At 34.6% G+C, this 20,680-nt stretch overlaps 3 protein-coding genes and 1 non-coding gene across 4 annotated transcripts; 3 read left to right on the forward strand and 1 right to left on the reverse strand.

Moving 5' to 3' along the window:
- Positions 1-1,977: 1,977 nt before the first annotated feature.
- LOC125860562 (mRNA cap guanine-N7 methyltransferase 1-like) lies at positions 1,978-12,902 on the forward strand. The gene is made up of 13 exons (XM_049540545.1): positions 1,978-2,139; positions 2,819-2,958; positions 3,031-3,099; positions 3,214-3,285; positions 9,273-9,374; positions 9,627-9,683; positions 10,335-10,473; positions 10,860-10,924; positions 11,029-11,079; positions 11,213-11,275; positions 11,728-11,851; positions 11,980-12,041; positions 12,507-12,902. The coding sequence occupies exons 1-13, from the start codon at positions 2,061-2,063 to the stop codon at positions 12,603-12,605; spliced, it is 1,122 nt and encodes a 373-aa protein (XP_049396502.1). The 5' UTR covers positions 1,978-2,060; the 3' UTR covers positions 12,606-12,902.
- Positions 12,903-14,854: 1,952 nt separating this feature from the next.
- LOC125858363 (magnesium protoporphyrin IX methyltransferase, chloroplastic) lies at positions 14,855-16,869 on the forward strand. The gene is made up of 2 exons (XM_049538123.1): positions 14,855-15,492; positions 16,247-16,869. The coding sequence occupies exons 1-2, from the start codon at positions 14,917-14,919 to the stop codon at positions 16,652-16,654; spliced, it is 984 nt and encodes a 327-aa protein (XP_049394080.1). The 5' UTR covers positions 14,855-14,916; the 3' UTR covers positions 16,655-16,869.
- A 38-nt stretch (positions 16,870-16,907) lies between these two features.
- Positions 16,908-18,972, reverse strand: LOC125858364 (trihelix transcription factor ASR3-like). The gene is made up of 2 exons (XM_049538124.1): positions 18,031-18,972; positions 16,908-17,879 (listed from the first exon to the last, which is right to left on the reverse strand). Exons 1-2 carry the CDS (start codon positions 18,740-18,742, stop codon positions 17,593-17,595), a joined length of 999 nt encoding a protein of 332 aa, XP_049394081.1. The 5' UTR covers positions 18,743-18,972; the 3' UTR covers positions 16,908-17,592.
- A 601-nt stretch (positions 18,973-19,573) lies between these two features.
- LOC125861074 (U1 spliceosomal RNA) lies at positions 19,574-19,734 on the forward strand. The gene has a single exon (XR_007445940.1). It is a non-coding gene; the product is annotated as a U1 spliceosomal RNA (small nuclear RNA).
- The last annotated feature ends 946 nt before the right edge of the window (positions 19,735-20,680 follow it).

Here is a 20,680-nt window from a genome sequence, read left to right on the forward strand (position 1 = left end):
GGAGCTAACTGCACAGGGTTGGTGAATTTGGGTAGATTAAGGGCCTGTTTGGAAGGACACCCTGGTAATTGAATTTGGTGTAATTGGTGTAATTGCATTGTCTTGTCCTATTTGGAAGGACGGGTAATTACTTGGTCAGCAAGTAATTTGTGTAATTGGCAGGGGTAATTACACTATACAATTCACAGGCAGAGGTTGTGAATTACTGGTAATTACATGGTATAATTACCACCTGAGTACTTTTTCATTTTTTTTAATCTCTATTTTTATTTTGTTTTAACTTTTTTTACTTCTATTATTTTTTAATTTCTTTTTATTTTTATTTTTATTATTCTAAAAATTTGTAAAAGTCTATTTTTTATTTTATATTATTATATTTCATTTTATTCTTGTTCTCAAATTCTATGTAATTTTCTCGTATTATCTATTTCTTTATGCCATGTTTATTTTCTCATTAGCATAATTTTATTAGTATTCTAATTTTTAAATTAAAATAGAATTTATTGTTAAGTAAGGTTATAGACTTACATTTTCTTTATTATGAAGAAATAAAAATAAATCATATTTATTGCTATGTTGAAATTTGTTATAAGAGTATTATGCTAAATTTTTTGTTTTGAATTTATTACTTATGTTATATTTTCAGTTTCATTTGTTTTAGTAATATTGAATTTGCATTGCACGTCATTTTTTAATTAGACTTGATAGATTATATTTTTGTCAAACATTTACTAATTTATGATATTTTATTTATATATTGCTATTCTTTTTATCAAACATGCATTTCACAATGTTCGTAGAAACTTTATACTTTTAGTTGTTACGATCAATTCAATTGAAATATATTAATTTGAAAAAATATAAATCAATTATTTTTTCATAATATTAGTTACAGTAAATATGTTTATTAATTAATATATTTTTTAAAAAGAATATATATCTTAAATATTTAATTTAATGTCATTTATAAAATTTCTTATTTGTCTAGTATAAATTTTAAATGATTAATTTTTATTTTTAAAATTTATTGTAATTTTATGATTGTAATTGTGCATCCAAATAGAACATGTGTAATTACACTGTGACAACCAAACAAGACATGTGTAATTACACTGTGGCAACCAAACAGATCAGTGTAAGACTAGATTGTGTAATTACTACCCTAGTAATTACACCAATTCCAATTACCTGAAGTAGTGATGGGTGGGAAGGTTAGGTTGAAAGAAAATTTAGGAAAATATTTCCCCTCGCTTTTAGTAGAAAAGTCATATATCTTAAATTGAAGGAAAATATATTCATTTTAAAAATATCTAAACCAATTAAATATGAAAAAAATGAAAAATATATTGAACACACTAGAACAGTTACTTATATTAGCTCATTCTAAAACAATTCGTCTTTGCAAATTTGTCAATCTCTTTTAAATATTCTTAGCTATTTTAAAAATAAATTGTTATTAAAATTTGTGACTGGCAAGAAATTTAGCGTAGTTTTAAAATAAGCATTTGATATTTCATTGCATACAAAATAATATTTAAATATTTTGATTGCCCCCGATTCAAAGTACTATCATTTAGTTGTGTTAATACCGCTAACATTGATATTTCACCCATACTATTTTATACACACATCTTCAAACTTCGACTCTAATTTCAAAAGTTCAAATAAAGTGAATTTATTTTTTATTTTCATGGTCAAACGCTAATTAATTTTTGAATTATATTGTTACCATGTATATTAGATAATTATATACTCCATTTGTGAATTTTTTCCAAAATCTCTCGTATAAAAAAATTATTTCTGAGTTAAAAATCAATTATTATAAAATTAAAATAGATAGAAAATTTAAGGATAAACCCTAACAACCTTTTCTTTTTTATTGTTTACAAATTCCTTTTTTGGGTTTGCAAGGGATTACACGAATATTGTCAAAAGTTCAAACTCCTCCTCATTCCCTGTGCTTCTCTCACTGTTAATTTGGAAAAAAATATTTTTTAGGCCGCTGTACTTGTCAAATTTGTCAAAATCAGATAGGTGTTGTTAAATCTTGATTTCTAATCATGAAGCGAGATCACTCAGAGCCTCCATCTTCAAGTTCTCTTGGACCTCCTCAATCCAAATTTAAGCACAACCCTGAAGGTAATTTTCTCCTTTTAATTTTAACACAAATCAATTTTAGTTGATTCTTATTTTTTACTTATAATATGGATACATTCTTGAATTAATTAACCCAATAAAGATAGAGTTTTTGCTGTTATTTACTGTGTTGGCGGCTGGCGGGAGGTAATAGTACTTGATGAAATAGTCTGGGTGTGCGCAAGTTGGTCCGAACACCACAGTCAATCCAAAGTTAGAAACTTTACTTTTATAGAAGCATAAGTGCACAACCCAGAAGGTGGCTTTCTCATATTTTCTTGTAGGACAAATCTCAATTGATTATTTCCATTTATTTGTGTAGATATGGATACATCATATATGTTCTCACTGTTGATTAGTACCCAAATCTTAAGCATAACCTAGAAGAGAACATATTCTTTTAATAGAAACCTCATTTGATTTTATTAGTACTATTATTAGTTGTATAGATATGAATTTTTATTTATTTTTTTTTTTTTCATTTTTACATTAGTAATAAGCTTTACTGTCATTTTAGCTGCCAAAGTATTTGCTACAACTGGTGGAATGCCACAAAGCAATGTAACATGCTCTAAAGACTGAACTTGTGATGCAAAACTTTAGGACGTTGTTACTTTTGGATAAAAGAAGTTAGAAGCTGGGTTTTTTATTGTGGTTGATTGTAAGTTTGAACTGGTGTCAGGCGATGCTCATTTTCTGGAAGATGAGAGCACAAAAATTTTTGCCAGGAAGGTGGCTGATCATTACAGTGCGAGGACCAACCAAACTCTTGAAGAGCGTGAAGCAAGTCCTATCATCCACTTAAAGAAACTTAACAATTGGGTATGTCTTCTTTATCCACGGGCATGGTTATTCTGCATAGTTCATTGCTAATGAGGTTTTCTGGCGTTTTAGATCAAGAGTGTCTTGATTCAACTCTATGCTAAAAGAGGGGATGCAGTTCTTGATCTTGCTTGCGGGAAGGTACTTCTTGCATATTGTATACCCTAATTATTTGGCATTACTTGATACAATTTATAGGTGGTAAGAAACAAGTCCCCATGCATCTAGTTTTCAATATCTTTCTGCTTGCACCAGGGTGGTGATCTCATTAAATGGGATAAAGCAAAAGTTGGATATTATGTTGGCATTGATATTGCCGATGGTTCGGTAAGTTCATCCTAGATGAATATATTTTTGTCGCTTTTTCTGCACTTTTATTGTGTTTGAGTGGGTTAGAGCCCCACATTAGTAAGGGAATAAATTGTTGGTCTGCTTATATGAATTTGAGCAATTCTCCTATCGCGCCTCATTTTTCACAAAACAGGTTAATGCAACGATGTGACAACACTTTTAGGATTTAAAAGAGAAGAGTCGTCATCTAACAAATTAAAGACGCGTTAGGGCACCATTCTAAACTAACTACCAAATGAATTAAATTAAAAGGTCAAACGAAATTAGTGATCAGGTAAGGGTTTAAATTACCACGAAAGGAAAATGTTAAATAACTTTCGAGGTCTACAAATGTGGGTCTCAGCCGTATCTCATATTATTATGTGGGGAGGTTAAACGAGTGTAATTTTTGATGGACTTTTTCTCAATATTGGATTGACTTTTGTGATAACATTGTTGAGTGATAGATTTGACATTGTAGATGGGGTATGTAAGTTGTTGATATGGAGACATTTGATATGGTACGAGAGGTGCATGATACCAAAAACTTTGGTACAAAGGTATTTGATACCGAGGAGGCAGTGTGGTGAGATTCTTTAGGTATGGCGTAGGATATGTAGGTTTAGAGACGTGTGTATGAATTTGGGGTGGATATGGGTAATTTGGAGACTTGAGTATTCGTTGGAGGCATATGAATGAAGCTTGGTTGATTTTGAGGATAGGAAATAGGATGAGTTGGCGGAGGATTATTTTGAAAAGTGGCTTGATTTGTGGTAGGACGGTCACCCATGCATGTCCTTAAAGAGGGATCGACCAAAAATCTTAACTCATTTGCGCATACCAATTATTTTTTCTTCTAATTCTACTATTTTCTGCTTCAACCGTAAGATCAACTCATTTGAAGGATATTCCTCTTCAAAAGTTTCAACCATTTCTGTGATAACATTATTATCAATCATTTTTTTCTTTCCTTTGTGATTCGAACTAGGAGGAGAAGGAAGAGCACCTTTCGATCGTGTGTGGTAAACCATAGTGTACAGATCAACCTTTGGGGAAGAGTAGACAAAAATAAAAATCAACAAGAAACCAAGTCAGAACATTGAATATATTGAGATAATAAGAACATTGTTTTGCTAAAATAAATGTTCTAAATGCAAGGAGCCTCGTTGAGCCAGAGGTAGGCCTAAGACGACAAATAAGTGATACACAATAATTAATTCAAGCCTTATTTTGCCAATTTGAAGCTTAGAGTCAGAAGAAGTAAAGAAAAATAAACTATTATTTATTGAATAAAATTAAACTATTACATCATGATAAGAAAACAGAAACAAAAATAAACTAAGGGGAAAATGGGGTAACATGGAAAAGTAATCTTAGAAATTAGAAACTTCGAAGATATTGATCCCAAGAACTTGGCACATCTGCTCTCTTATATCTGGAGTGATTTCATATTCATGGTTCAACAAATTGTGTGCCCATATATTTTCTCTCTCATCGACGAGTCCAGGATATCTTTCTCCACTTGATTCTCTATCCTCGGCCTTTTTCAAGATCCACATGTAGTATTCAGATGTAAGAAGGGTCGTCGTGCACCTATATCTATGGTCATCACCCTTTCCCACCTTCGAAGTGTGTTATGAACTTGTGGAATATTTTGTCCAAAATCATACTTATAGTGATCTGTATTGATCGCAATGTATCACTTGAACTCATCCAAACTGACGGAGTGCTCAAAGAGAAGCATATGGTTGAACGTCCTTTAAGCCAATAAGCTCAATGAAATAGCGTTCATCACCTCTCACTATAACACAAAGGGTGGACAACCAAAAGAGTTTCCATTGAATGCGATAGTTGTTGAGTCCCTTAAAAAATATGAGTCAATCTTTGACTCCCACGAGGGAGATGAAATATTCCATTTTTCTTGGATGACTATCAATTTTGTTGTCTTTACCTTTGTAAAGATCTATCATGTCAAATCGGTTATAGGAGTGTTTGATTGCCCACAATTGTAGTAAAAAGTTGCATCTTTCAAAAAATATTCTACCATTAACACATGCAGACAAACTTCTTATTATCTCTGCTAATATCATGGGCATTATAGTTTTCCTAGGTTCGTCCCTTCCTTGAGCTAACGCACGAACCACATGACCCAAACAAGTATCGATCTTTCCTATTTCTTTGGGAAAAGCCAAAAAATCCATAATGCAGTGACAAAGGCATTCAAGCGATATTTTTCACATTTTCTGCAGAACAATCAAATTCTTCATTAAAAAATTGATGACTATCTTTATGACCGAAGCGTGAATACAGAAAATCAAAAGGATTCCACCCAAAATCTAAATAGGTTAATGTCATATTGCATTTTATTCCCAGATTCTCTAGAAATGTCCTTGGTGATTGTTTATAGGGTACAATCATTTCACACTCACAATAAGGTAAGTCAAGCCATTAAGTTCTTCAATTGTCGGTACCAANCAATATAGGTTAATGTCATTGTATTTCATTCCCAGATTCTCTAGAAATGTCCTTGGTGATTGTTTATAGGGTACAATCATTTCACACTCACGATAAGGTAAGTCAAGCCATTAAGTTCTTCAATTGGTACCAATTCAAAATCACTAAACTTGAAGACCATCCTCGAGGGGACCCAAAATTTCAGCAAAGCCTTAATCAGGTGATGGCTAGGTATGACAAAGATGAAGGATAGTTAGGCCGCCCAACAAATTGCGAATCTCTATTTCATAGTCTTTTTTTATGTCATTCCCCCAATCTCTTAGCTTATAACTCACTTCTACGACCATTTGCGGGTTGACGAAATGTGGAGAGGCCATCACTCAGCAAATAAAACAACAAACAAATTCTAAACTCCATTTTGACATAGTGTGGCTTGAATTAATTATTGTGATCACATTGACACATAATATGCACGCCAAGTCTCAGTGTGATCACACTAATTAATTCAAGCCAAGTTATGTCAAAATGGAGTTTAGAATTTGTTTGTTGTTTTATTTGCAAAGTCATGACCTCTCCACATTCCGCAAATGATCGTAGAAGTGAGTCATAAGCTAAGAGATTGGGGGAATGACATAAAAAAAGACCGTGAAATAAAGATTTGCAATTTGTTGGGCGGCCTAACTTTCCTCATCTTTGTCATACCTAGCCATCACCTGATTAAGGCTTTATTGAAATTTCGGGACCCCTCGAGGATGGTCTTCAAGTTTAGTGATTTTGAATTAGTACCGACAATTAAAGAAATTAGTGGCTTGTCTTATCGTGAGTGTGAAATGATTGTACCCTATAAACAATCACCAAAGACATTTCTAGAGAATGTGGCAATGAAATACAATCTGACAGTAACCTATTTAGATTTTGGGTGGAATCCTTTTGATTTTCTGTATTCACGCTTCGGTCATAAAGATAGTCATCAATTTTTTAATGAGAATTTGATTGTTCTGCTGAAAAAATGGGAAAAATATCACTTGAGTGCCTTTGTCATTACATTATTGGGTTATTTGGTTTTTCCCAAAGAAATATTAAAGATCGATACCTGTTTAGGTCACGTGGTTCGTGCGTTAGCTCAAGGAAGGGACGAACCTAGGAAAATTATAGTGTCCATGATATTGGCAGAGATAATGAGAAGTATGTCTGCATATGTCAATGGTAGAATATTTTTCATGCAATCTTTTACTACAATTGTGGGCTATTGAACACTTCTATAACCGATCCGACATGATAGTTTTTTTCAAAGGTAGAGGCAACAAAATTGATAGTAATCCAAGAAGAATGAAATATTTCATCGTCCCTATGGGAGTCGAAAATTGGCTCATATTTTTTAAGGGACTTAACAACTATCACATTCAATGGAAACTCTTTTGGTTGTCCACCCTTTGTTCCATGGTGATGAGCGTTATTTCATTGAGCTTATTGGCTTAAAGGACGTTCAACCATATGCTCCTCTTCGAGTACTCCGTCAGTTTGGATAGGTTCAAGATACCACTGTGATCCAATACAAATCACTATGATTATGGACCAAATAATCCACAAGTTCATAACATACTTCGAAGGTGGGTGAAGGTGATGGCCATAAATATGGGTGCACGACGACCCTTCTGTACATGTGGATTTCGAAAGAGGCTGAGGGTAGAGAATTAAGTGGAGAAGGATATCCTGGACTCGCCGATGAGAGAGAAAATATATGGGCACGCAATTTGTCGAACCATGGATATGAAGTCACTCCAGATATAAGAGAGCAGATGATGCCAAGCTCTTGGGATCAATATCTTCGAAGTTTCTAATTTATAGGATTACTTTTCCATGTTACCCCATTTCCCCCTTAGTTTATTTTTGTTTATGTTTTCTTATCATGATGTAATAGTTTAATTTTATTTAATAAATAATAGCTTATTTTTCTTTACTTTTTCTGACTCTAAACTTCAAAATAAGGCTTGAATTTATTATTGTGCATCACTTATTTGTCGTCTTAGGCCTACCTCTGGCTCAGTGAGGCTCCTTACATTTATTTTAGCAAAACAATGTGCTTATTATCTCAATATATTCTGACTTGGTTTCCTGTTGATTTTTATTTTTGTCTACTCTTCCCCAAAGGTTGATCATACACTATGGTTTACTACAAACGATCGAAAGGTGCTCTTCATTCTTCTCCTAGTTCGAATAGCAAAGGAAAGAGAAAGATGATTGATAACAACATTATCACGGAAATGGTTGGAACTTTTAAAGAGGAATATCCTTCAAATGAGCTGATCTTAAGGTTTGAGCAGAAAATAATGGAATTAGAAGAAGAAATAGTTGGTATGCGCAAATGAGTTAAGTTTTTAGTCGATCCCTCTTTAAGAATAGGGCCACCTTTCAAAATAATCCTCTGCCGACTCATCCTATTTCCTATCGTCAAAATCAACAGAGCTTTATTTATATGCCTCCAACAAATACTCAGTCTCCGAATTAACCCATATCCACCCTTACTTCATAACACGTCTCTAAACCTACAGAACCCCACCACACAACCTCCTCGGTATCAAACACCTTTGTACCAAACTTTTTGGTATCATGCACTTGATGTACCATATCAACAACTTACATACCCCATCTACAATGTCAAATCCATCACTCAACAACGCAATCACAAAAGTTAATCCAATATCGAGAAAAAATTACACTCGTTTAACCTCCCCACATAATTATATGAGATACGGCCGGGACCCATATTTGTGGACCTCGGGCGTGAAGGGAGTGTTAGAGTCCCACATTGGTTGGGGAATGACTAGTGGTCTGCGTATATGGATTTGCACAAACTCTCCCTCATTAGCTTTTGGGGTTGAGTTAATCTTAAGTGTCATATGTTTACATGCTGCAAGTTAGAGATTCCTTTCAGTGAGCTATTTATATTTTATTGAACTATTTATAAGACTTTCTAGAAAACATGCAATCTGTTATTTGATCACTTATAATCTGGAAAGATGTTTTACCTATAGATAATCCTATGAAATGGACTCGTGACTAATGAATATTTCCCTGCAAATAATTGTTTATTGCAAGACAAGGGTTGAGCATTGGTCTCTGGCAGAACTATCTCCATGGATTCGTTTTTTATTGAATTTTTAATAAATGGGAAAACTTATTGGTTTGCTAAATGTTGATCAAATTGTAGTTTTTGCCTTTTAGTTGGAGGTTAATCTGGATTATTTACTTGAAGGTCACAGAACTTTTCTTAAATTCTACCCACTTGACATCACAGTCCTAAATGCTTCAGGCATATGAGATGCTTTCATTTCTTAAATGAGTCCTCCATTTAGTAGATTACATGATAGGTTTCTTCCTTTATTTACGGAAACGAAAATTCATCTTTTAGAAGGTTATATTTCTTTATATATTTTTTGTTAAATTCTTGTATTTTAGGTCTGCTATTTATTTTCTACGGCATTTGAGTGCTAGCCTGACTTTTGATATTATCATTGAATTATGTAAAGATAGAAGACTGCCGAACCCGCTACAATGGTGATGCAGATCACCATCAGCGCCGCAAAAAGTTCTCATTTCCTGCCAGACTTATGTGTGGAGATTGTTATGAGGTAAATCAGCTAACCACATGATCAAATTTTCCCGCTTTTGCAGATGGAACTGAAATTTCATAGCTTTTGTTGCTTTCTTTCTCGTCGTAAACATCAGGAATATTGGATGTATCATTTCCTAGACGTACTAGGACCTTATGTATAGTGATGATCAGCATTTGCTTTAAACTACTGATATACCAAATTGCTTTGTGCTTTTATTGGAAAATCGTGGGCAATGACACTACTGATATCTTTTGTGGTGATTTTCAGGTTCGTCTGGACCGGATTTTAGCAGATGATGCACCTTTTGATGTTTGTAGCTGCCAGGTATGTCAGTATCCTGTATTTCGTATAATATAGCAAACTTTGTTCTTCAGGGTGTTAGGTAAAATACATTGTTTGAGACTTCGTTACATAGTTTGGGACTTCGTTCTCAGTGACTACAAGTATTATTTTCCCTTAGAAATCTGCTGTACCATCTATTTGTTTTCTGGCTTAATTGAACTCCTTCTCTGATATCCCTTAGCCAATAGAGATACATGCTTTTATGAGTTGAAGCGCTGTATAAGACAACTTCTCTTGGTACGAGAAAATTTGAGGTGTTTTGGATTTGTTGTTTCCCTTGTAAATATCTCTTCTCAAGCTTTTATGTTCTGCTTCCGGGTTATATTAGATGTTTCCTTTGTGCTATCTTGGTTGTCCTGCATCCTTACTAGTTATTTTTCCGATGAACCTTGAAAATTAATAAGTGTACTCAGAAGCTTTTCCTATTAGTATAATCCACATCTTTCTTAAGTTTGAAATGGAAAAACCTTAGGAACGTAGAGGTTGAAGAAATATTGGATGTACAGTGTTCTCCTAATTGGATGCCTCTGCATAGTAGCTGCAGAGGCGACAGCACTTTATCCTGTCAATCATGCTTGTCTTAGGTGGACTTTCATAGTTGATTGTAAACAAAGAGAACTTGAAAATTTGCAGTTTGCTATGCATTATTCGTGGTCTACTGAGGCACGTGCACGCCGTGCGCTGGCCAATGTCTCAGCTTTACTTCGACCTGGAGGAATATTTATTGGAACAATGCCAGATGCCAATGTCATCATCAAGAAGCTAAGAGAAGGTTTAACTTTTGCTCAGTTCTGATCTTCTTGTCCCTGTTGAAACTATAAATATGAAATTGTGATGTCTTTATGATGTATGTTCACTCTCATCTCTAGCTTTTCAATTAAAAGAAAAGAGGCTGAAGTTCAGTAATATCTTCTGGATTTTTTTCCTTGATTAGAACCTAGTGTATATGCCTTTTACATCATGGAATAAGTCACGTTGAAATTCCTCCAAGTACTTTGTTAATTACTCTAATATTGTTAACTTATATGATCGCGTTTCCATTGCTCAAACTAGAGGAATGATGGTGTAATTGAATTTTTTGAAATGTGTTATGTAGCCGTTCTTGAACAGTCTTAAAGATCTGTTGATATATGGTCCCTTTCCTCTGTGAATCTGCAGCTGAAGGGCTAACCTTTGGTAATAGTGTCTACTGGATACGTTTTGATGAAGAATTTTCAGAAAAGGTAACTTGTGCTATCATTTTCTAGTAATTTTGTACAGAAATTTATGTATGTTCTCTATTCTGTGTATTTGTAGTACTGTATACTAAGATCTTCTATTGTTGCAGAAATTTAAATCTTCAAATCCTTTTGGCATCAAATACAAGTTCCATCTGGAAGTGTGTACACCATGTGCCTCTCCTATATATCTTGGCTGCATCCTTTAAGCTTATTGCTAATGATTTTTAGTGTTTATGTGTTCTTGTTCATTTTGTTGCAAATCATAAATTTTAGCTTCCATTTGGACTGTAGGATGCGGTTGACTGCCCCGAATGGATTGTCCCTTTCCACATCTTCAAGGCATTGGCTGAAGAGGTATTTAGTGTCTTTACCCCCTGTTTATAGCTTGGATATATTCTGACCCCACAGGACATTTGCTTTCTGACTTTATGTAGATCCCTTTTTCTTTAAACGAAAACGGGAAACCATAGGTTTATAAGTTCCATTTGGAATTGATACCTTTTTTACCTTAAATCGGACCATGGTACGTTCTCTTTTATACTGAGTTGGTGGATTTTTCTTGATTGAGAGCGCTCTAATGCTAGTTATGAGTCACAAATTAAGGAAAGTATATTACATATCACACAAATCCTTCTAGTAAGTCGGAGATATATTTTGTATGGTATATGAGGCATAGTTATTGATATCTAATGGATTGCCACTTAGGAAGACATATCATTGTTAGCATTCAGGAATACCATGGCATGCAGTTCTTTCTCACCTTTTTGGTTTGTTCTGACAGTTTTATTTTCTTTTGTTAAATGCAGTATGACTTTGAGCTAGTTTTTGTGAAGAATAACCACATATTTGTAGACGAATACATGAAGAAACCAGAGTTCATTGAACTTATGAGGAGGCTCGGTGCATTAGGTGATGGGAACCAAGACCGAAGTAAGCTTAGTTCTTTGGTTGCTGAATTTTACGCTTTGATGTTTCATCGGAAGTAATGTTGTGATATTTGATGCCTTATTTTATAGGTTTCCCCCAGCTTGTGTTCTGACTTGTGTTGCTAACAACAGGTACTCTATCACCAGATGAATGGGAGGTAGCCTACCTTTATTTGACATTTGTTCTGAGAAAGGTACTGAAGCCTAATTCATGTTTCAATATTACCATTGTTTCTTAAACAGTAATCTGCGAACCGAACTAGGGGTCCTAACCAGCATGTCCCTGACGAACGAGACCTTATCCCTTTAACCAAGTCATACAGAGGTGGACTAGGACTTGTTGGGAAGAAAGGTTACGTGCGGCTTGTAGAGCACATGTAAGGCACAATCGGGTTGCTCATTTGAAGCTTATGAGTTTAGAATTCGAGCTCTTTCAAATGATTGAGTTCTAAAATAATAATTTGTACATATTAAATGGATTTAAGACAACTTCAGTGTGTAGACCAAGGTTATTGGGTTCTAACAAACTCGTAACTTGGTCTCTAGCTCTGCTTCTGCTGTCATAGTGTAGGTACCATGTTAGGCACCAATATGTGTCAAACTTAACAATGACAAATATAGTAATTGTGATCTTGGCTAAAATCTTGTTTATTTTGCAGAGAGGGCAACCAGATCAAATACAGAGAAATCCTAGACGAGACATAGGCAAGATGCATTTGACTAAAGACGATATCGAGAATGTCAATGGTGCAGTGTAGTGTCTTGCTGTTATGGCATATGAAGAATTATCTGCAAGGAAGAGGAACAAGTCAACAAAATGTGCCCCTTTTTCGAGTCGATAAATCGAGCTGCTAATCAATTTTGCAGAATAAAAACTATAGATAGTTTTGGCCTAATCATTTGTTACAAATTTCAACTTGCTATAAAGCTCCAGCATGTATAGTTAAAACAAGCCAGTGCAATGTGTGTCCACTTGCACCTACTTACTACCTTGTAAATTTTATGTAGCATTTATAAATTAAAAGATAATGAAAATAGGCAAAAGTTTCTATTTAGACTGTTTTAAAGATTAAAATGCACTTAAAGTAAGTAATTATTGTTTAACAATAATCATTACAATAGCAATATCTTCATTATTAATCACTACATAACAATCTATTTATTATTCGGAGAGGGTCTAAAATGCCCCTCAAGTATTTGAATTGGTACAAAATTATCCTTCATCCGCCTATCAGCCCTAAAATACTCTTGACATCCACCTTTCGGCTCAAAAATACCCTTTATGTTAATCATTTGACTCATATTTGCCCTTATTTTTAATAGCTCCCTTAAAGTAAAATTATTAAATATTTATTTATTATATTGCTTAATATGATCGGTCCAAATTTAAACCCTTCTCAAATAAATAATAAAAATGATATTTTTAAAAGTTCTAATTTTCTATAAAACCACTTATGTTTTATATTTTGACTCGATACACTTGAAAAAAATATTGAAAAAATAATTAATTTCATGATATCTTCCTATTGGCCTATTTTAAATCGACCCCAATTTATTATAACGTAACCCAACTCATAAATGGGAATCCAACTAAAATCCATACTTACCCCTACTTATTGTCCATCTAAAAAAAAAATATTTTCATTGATATAAAATTTTCTCTCAATTATCAAAATGTCTTGTTCATTTTTTCTTTTATTCCTTTTTGTAATCTCTTATTCTTAATTAGGATATCTGAGACTCAAACTTGAAATGAAATCACATATTTATATTCTTTTAATTAGTATTATTGTCACGATGGGATGAGGGTGGGGATAAGAGAAATGATTATTTTTATTAATTTATTTTTAGTTTTGGGTACACACAAGAAAAATGTAATAGTTGTACATATTTGCTTAATTGAGTCATCTTTTATTAAACTAATTATTTCTATATGAATGCATCGTTATTTTCCTCTTTTTTTCTCTCTTGTTTGTCATAAATTGAAAAATAAAATAAAATGGTGGACAAGATCCAAATAGAAAAAAAATGAAAGAGATAGGAAGTGAAGGGTCAGGGAGGAAGAGTAGAGAGTAGACACATAACCTTTTTATAATATTAAATTTACTATGAAATTCAAAAGCATGTCAATCATGTGAGCTTATATATTAAATAATTTCAAATTATTTTAATGGAAAAGGGTCTAAAATTCCCTTAAACTATGAGATTTGGTACAATATTACCCTCCATCCACCTAATGAGTATGATGTGTTAGACATAAGGGTATTTTTGAGCTATAAGGTGGACGTTAGGGGTATTTTAGAGCCGATAGGTGGATGAAGGGTAATTTTGTACCAATTCAAATATTTTAGGGGTATTTTAGGCCCTTCTCCGTTTATTGTTAATTACTCCACTACTGATTACCACATTATAATCCCCACAAATTAGCCCCCCTGGGTCTTTCTTTTATTTATTATACATCAAAAAATTATCCAATCATCACTTATCTAATCCTACTATTAAATTATGGAGTTTAATTAAGTTATTTAAAGATTTCTTTTAAGAACAAATCTCACATATGGTGGCAGATTTATTTTATTTTGAAAATTATAAATGTCATATTTTTAAGAAGTTTTTTTTCTTTAATGGTATAAATTCTGTTTGTGTAGTGATAGTGACCACATATATAATTTAAACTCTATTAATAGGTACTTATTTATGGTTTATTTTAGAGAATTGAGGCGACTTTTGAGTAATATCTAATATTATTTAAAAGCTAAACTTTTCTCTTTTCTTGAAATAAAAAGATACTTACTACTTTTGAAGCATTGTCCAAATACAAATTAGTGTTCTAACATTAATTAATTACACAAGAGTAATTTTTCAAAAAGCGGTGACTCAAACGAAGTTTAAATAATCAATCAACTGAGTTATTATGATTTCGTATTTACATATTAGAAGGTTGAATTATGCTGACCCAACGCTAACGAATGGCAACGAATCATATCCTTATCCCGCGCGAGATTCCACACTATCATCAACTACCTTCTGACCACCACCAAATTTAGCTCTAACTCAACTCCAACTATTATGGCTTTCTCCTCGCCGCTGTTTTCTCCGGTTAACTTCACCTTAAACCCTAATCCCCAACTCCATCATCCTAAATGCACAAAGCCAAACAACCGCCGGAGCTTCTCCGTCTGCGCCATTCCGCCGCTCTCCACCGCCACCGACATCTCCGCCGTCACAGGTCCGTTGGACAGAACGACTATCGCCGTACTTGGCGGTAGTTCCGTGGCGGCACTTGCTGCTATTCTCTCGCTCGCCGACCCCGAGCGCCGGCGGCAGCTTCAGGCGGAGGAGGTCGGCGGCGGTGATAAGGAGGTGGTGAGAGAGTATTTCAATAACAATGGGTTCCAGAGGTGGAAGAAGATATATGGTGATACGGATGATGTGAATAAAGTGCAGTTGGATATAAGATTGGGACATTCAAAAACTGTTGAAAATGTGATGAAAATGTTGACGGAAGAGGGATCTCTGCAGGGAGTTACTGTATGTGACGCCGGTTGTGGGACCGGTTGTTTGTCGATTCCGTTAGCTAAAGAAGGTGCCATTGTATCAGCTAGTGATATTTCAGCTTCCATGGTAGCTGAAGCCCAAAAACAGGTGATCTTTGTTGAATTCAAGCTTATTCGCTAAATAATTGTTGCAGATTCGAAATTTTATGTCTGTGGATGTGTAGATTACCTCATAGTTGATTTATTATAAGTACTTCATACAACAACAACATTACCAGTGTAGTCGGGGTATGGGGAGAGTGAAGTGTACGTATACCTTGTCCCTATCTCAGAGGTAGAGTTGTTGTTTCCGATAGACCCTAGGATCAAGAAATTATAAGTACTCCAATAATCTTAAGAAAAATTTTCGTATATGTTTAAAATAATACTCCCTTTGTCTCATTGTTTGACCGTAGAAATTAAACTTGTGATCTAAAACATGTCAACAGAAAGTTTAAAATTGAATTGCTACTAAATCTTGAAAGGTGAAATTGGGACAGACCTGAACGGAAAGCGTGCTACATAAATTAGGACAGAGGAAGTAGTTTGAGTCGAAGGTTCAAAGAGTTGGATCTGCCTATGCTGCTGCATCACAGTTTGAGTAGTGGTAAAATAAGAAATTTGTTTCGGCTTCTCTTAGGTTGAACAAACTTAATTACAGTGCGGGAAATGCAATATCTTAAAGGCCTGTACCTCTTCTTTTCACCGGCAGCTTTTATGTTATCTTTGGAGTGTATCTTAGATTTCAAGAAGAGCCCTTGATTCGTCTTAAAGAAAGAAACTTGTTTTTGAATGTAATTGGTATTAAGATTATGGCTTTTTTGGAGTTGAGAACTGAACAATACTTCCTAATCTTAATGAAGGCGCAAGAGGAGTTGTTCAAGGGTAAGGATGACCAATCCCTGGCACCAGTAATGCCGAAATTTGAAGTGAAGGACTTGGAGAGTTTGGATGGGAAGTATGACACTGTGGTTTGCTTAGATGTTATGATACACTACCCACAAAGTAAGGCTGATGGTATGATTGCTCATCTTGCATCATTGGCTGAGAATCGCTTGATCCTGAGCTTTGCCCCGAAGACATTTTATTATGATTTGTTAAAAAGAATTGGAGAGTTGTTCCCTGGACCTTCAAAGGCTACACGAGCATATCTACATGCAGAGGCTGATGTGGAGAGGGCACTGCAAAAAGCTGGGTGGAAGATAAAGAAGAGAGGCTTGATCGCCACACAATTTTACTTTGCAAAGCTTATTGAAGCTGTCCCTGCTTAGGATTGAAAGGCAAGTGAGATCTCATTTGTTTGGCAATGTTTCTTCACTGCTGGTTAGATATTAGGAAGTCCGTTGAGTGTTTATTATGAATGCGTTATTTCACTCCTCAGTTTCTAACTTATATAATAGTTTACAATGTATCTGGATTCTGCTTCTGACTTGGAAAATTTTTGTCGATATTATTAATATATTATGAAATGTAAATTTAATCATCATTTGGTGGCTTTGATTCATTCGTTTTCATCCTTAACTTTTGTGGTTTCCTGTCAGCAGCTCTGCCACGTTTTTTCCTCAAATAATGCTTGATGGTTGTGAAATCCAATCCTTCATTTTTAGTCATGAAAACTATAAGATAGTGCTATTAATGGAATGGTGTTAAGCATTTGGTATAAAAATGGAGATAATGTCATATAAATTGGAGTAAACAGAGAAGAATTCACTATCAAGTAATCCAGTTTAGAGATGAGGTTGAACCTATGAATTCTCTATAGAAGCTTTTCAAACATAGCCTCTCCCCCCTATGATTTAATTTTAAGAAATGGATACTTGTCTGTGAATTTCTAATGGTCTATTGAGGACCACTCAACCTTTCTTATAGCATATCATTCATCTTGTTTATTTCTAATACAACCTAAAAAGGAAGAAAAAGCAAAGAATTACACTCTGTTCTCTTGCTAAGTGTTTGCTTTTCATGTCATTATCATCAGTTTTTCAGATAGACTGGTACTTGTTAAATTCATCACTGGAGAGACTGTCAATTCATAGTCGAAGGCAGATGTAAATAAAATCTTATGGTTGTCAAAAAGATTTGAAGATTCAGAACCAAGTACCAGCAACTAACCAGACATCATAATCACTGTCAAGAGCAATGATAGTCGATAAACATTCAAAACCTACTTCTTACCTAATCTAAAACAAAAATAAATCAAGGTACTGCATTACATCTTATCAGCAACTCTTGCTACTGCATCAGCTACCTTATTGAGAACAGCAATCAAGCTATTAGTTTGTTCCTTCTGCTGCTCCCTGTCCCGTTGACGATTTTCCATTTGAGCATCAAGTTGTGAATGAAGCATGTTGGTGTTTTGCTCCAGAGTTTTCAGCAGTTTATATCCCAGATTACTATCAATACAACCATCTGGTGATAGTCTTCTTTTCTTCACTCTGTCCTTAAACATGGGGCTATTCCAGAAATCTGATCCAGGCTGCTCGCCTTCAGCTGTACCTGAGAACAATACAGAGGAATGTACTTTACTGTTTCAATCTTTACGGTGTTGCATTCAACTAATCACAGATAAGTTCTGATGATAAAAAGTTAGTTAACTTCTGTGTTGAGGTTTTGTTTGAGAGAAAAGCAAGTTTTGAAGGACGTTTACCTGATCTAGGCACTGGAGAGGGAATGGACTTGGCTTTTTTGTCTATGACGATGTGTTCCTTCAGTGGGCTGCTTCCAACTTCCTCCGCTGCTGGAGGCATAACATCATCTTCCATAGTATATTCCCCAGTATGAGAAACATTGTCATTCTCTTCCTCTCCCTCTTCCGCTTCCTCTTCTTCAACTGTTTCTACACCATAGTCAAGTTTTTCATCTGTGGTTATGGTTACCAGAGCTAGTTGGTATGCTTCTGCTGTGAATTCCTTCCCATCCAAGACATTGTAGACTTCTCTATCAAAAGAACCTGGTAGCCTTTTCTCTCGCCTGAGATCGTTACTGATAATCCAATAAGATTCACTGCTTCCATTTGTCTGTGTCTCCCATGTTTTAATTTTCTTGAAATCACTGATCATGTTGCTCCAACGTTTTCTACATTGAACAGGTCCTCTATCTGCTCCATGTTGTCTGCAGTAAGAAGAGACCGAGTCCCATTTGGGTTCCGGCTTGTCTGATCCAAAAACAGAAGTGGATTTACGCCCCCTATGAGCTCTTTCCTCAGCAATCTTCTTCCCTTGTATGAGAACAAGCGTCTCTTGCCTAGTCCATCGCGAGTGTCTTGGTGTCTTACTTTTGCCATCTTCAGTCGATTTTTGCTGTCCATCAGCTAACGTTGCAGTGTTCTCATTCATCTCTGTTGAGCCTAATGTACTCATTGAAGTTTTGCTGCAGAGGTCAATCAAGAAGACAATATAAAGATCTTTGTGGATAGTCTATACATTACTTGCTGTTTTTTTACCAAGTTGATTGGTGATTGACTTCCAAAGAAAGGCATGTATTCTTTCTTTAGGCATTGTATCTTAAAGGCTTTCTTAATTTTTCAGATTTTTTTGAAGTACATTTATGCTGTCTAATTGCGAATGCCCAACTATACAGCTTTGCTTGATTCTGTCATTGAAGATGTTGCCATTTCTGAAAAGGGAGAGTGACCAAATACTAGTGCTCTATTTATTGCCTAAACGTTTAAGGCATCTATTTAAAAGGTGTGTTGACCCTTTACCCTGGGTTACTAAAATTTACAAGTAACTGATGCTACTAAATACATTATAAGTTTACCTAATAAAGTGGGATTGTTATAACCGAAGACACTTCCCTTATGTGACTGAAAATATTTTTCAAAAGATTAATAATGTTACCCCCTCTGTCCAAAATCCTTGCCACCTTTTACTTCTCAAGATTGAAACCGCTTTGACCAACATTAATCTAATAGCAACAAGTGTTTTGAGACAATGGGAGTAGCAAATTGTATAGTGTTTTCTGAAAAATCCATCTTCTTTCATTAGAACCAAATTAGAACAGTGGTTTATTTGTTTTAAAATAAGAACCGATCATAGAATTTTGATGTTTTTACTTAGCTAAATATATACAAAATTGTGTTGAGTGCAAAAATGAAAGTGAGTTAAGTGAATATGGTACCACATCGGCTGAGGCAAAGGGAGACAACGAGGTGGAGTAATATAAAACAAAAGGAGGGACCAACGTAGCGCATACTTACTTGAACAGGGTCAATGGGCGATCATTAAGGCCCATGGCCTAGGTTGATGACCTTCACTGCACTTTGGAGGGGCGACCGCCTAAGGTCGGCCCAAGTGATTGAGCTTATGTCATAATTTGTGGTAGAGGGGGCCAGAGTTTGTGCGGCCCCTACCCACATCTGAAACTATATATTTGGGCCTACTAATTCGACGTGTATAGGGCCTCGGTTCCTTAATTTGGGCCTCATCTATATGTTTGTGACATGTTAAAGATTGAATGACGTTAAAATTGTTTTATTACCAAGAGTTTCTATGTGTAACCTTATGTAGTGACACTTAAAATGATATCAAATAGCGTCCCTTATAAAATTGAAAATGACACATTTAATTGTAAATAAATGTGAAATGCATTAGTCTAAAATGGAAAATTAGACTGCTCAAAAAAAAGAATCAAAAGAGAATTTACTGTAAACTCGATTGATGAAAATAAAATCTATTTTAACCCTATTGATATCTACTTTTACTTAGATTGATAAAAAAGAAAATCTACTTCAATTCGATTGATCTTATTTTCTATCAATGTGTCTTTAGGCACAATCATTTTCAACTCGATTATCAAAAGAAGGATCTACTTTAACTCGATTGATTAAAAAAAATATACTTCAACTCGATTGATCAAAAAACGGATCTACTTTAACTATTAATTAAAGAAAAATCTACTTTAATTCATTGATCAAAAATAAAATTTACTTTAATTGATATGTCTTTAGAGACGACCATACATAAAATAGAAATTACACTTAAAAATGTGGACAAGCAAAAGAAGGGAGTTCGGCCATATTAAAATTACCTTATGAAAAGATTCGTTTGATATCCAAAAGTTGCTCAGCAACAGCCGGGCAAGCGAGAAATGTTGAGGTATAGTTGGATCTAAGTGTTGGTCACATGGCGGCGGTGAAGGGAGAGCCCTATTGGTAGAAAATAAACCACAATCCCTTTAGGTTTATCCTACATTAGAAAGAAGAACTAGAGAAAAAAGCGACATATATAATGGTGATTTGAGTCTTCATCGCCGTAATAATTAAAAAAATCAACATTAATTATTTATTTTAAAAAATC

This window comes from Solanum stenotomum, chromosome 3 (genome assembly GCF_019186545.1).
Source record: "Solanum stenotomum isolate F172 chromosome 3, ASM1918654v1, whole genome shotgun sequence".
NCBI classification, from domain to species: domain Eukaryota; kingdom Viridiplantae; phylum Streptophyta; class Magnoliopsida; order Solanales; family Solanaceae; genus Solanum; species Solanum stenotomum.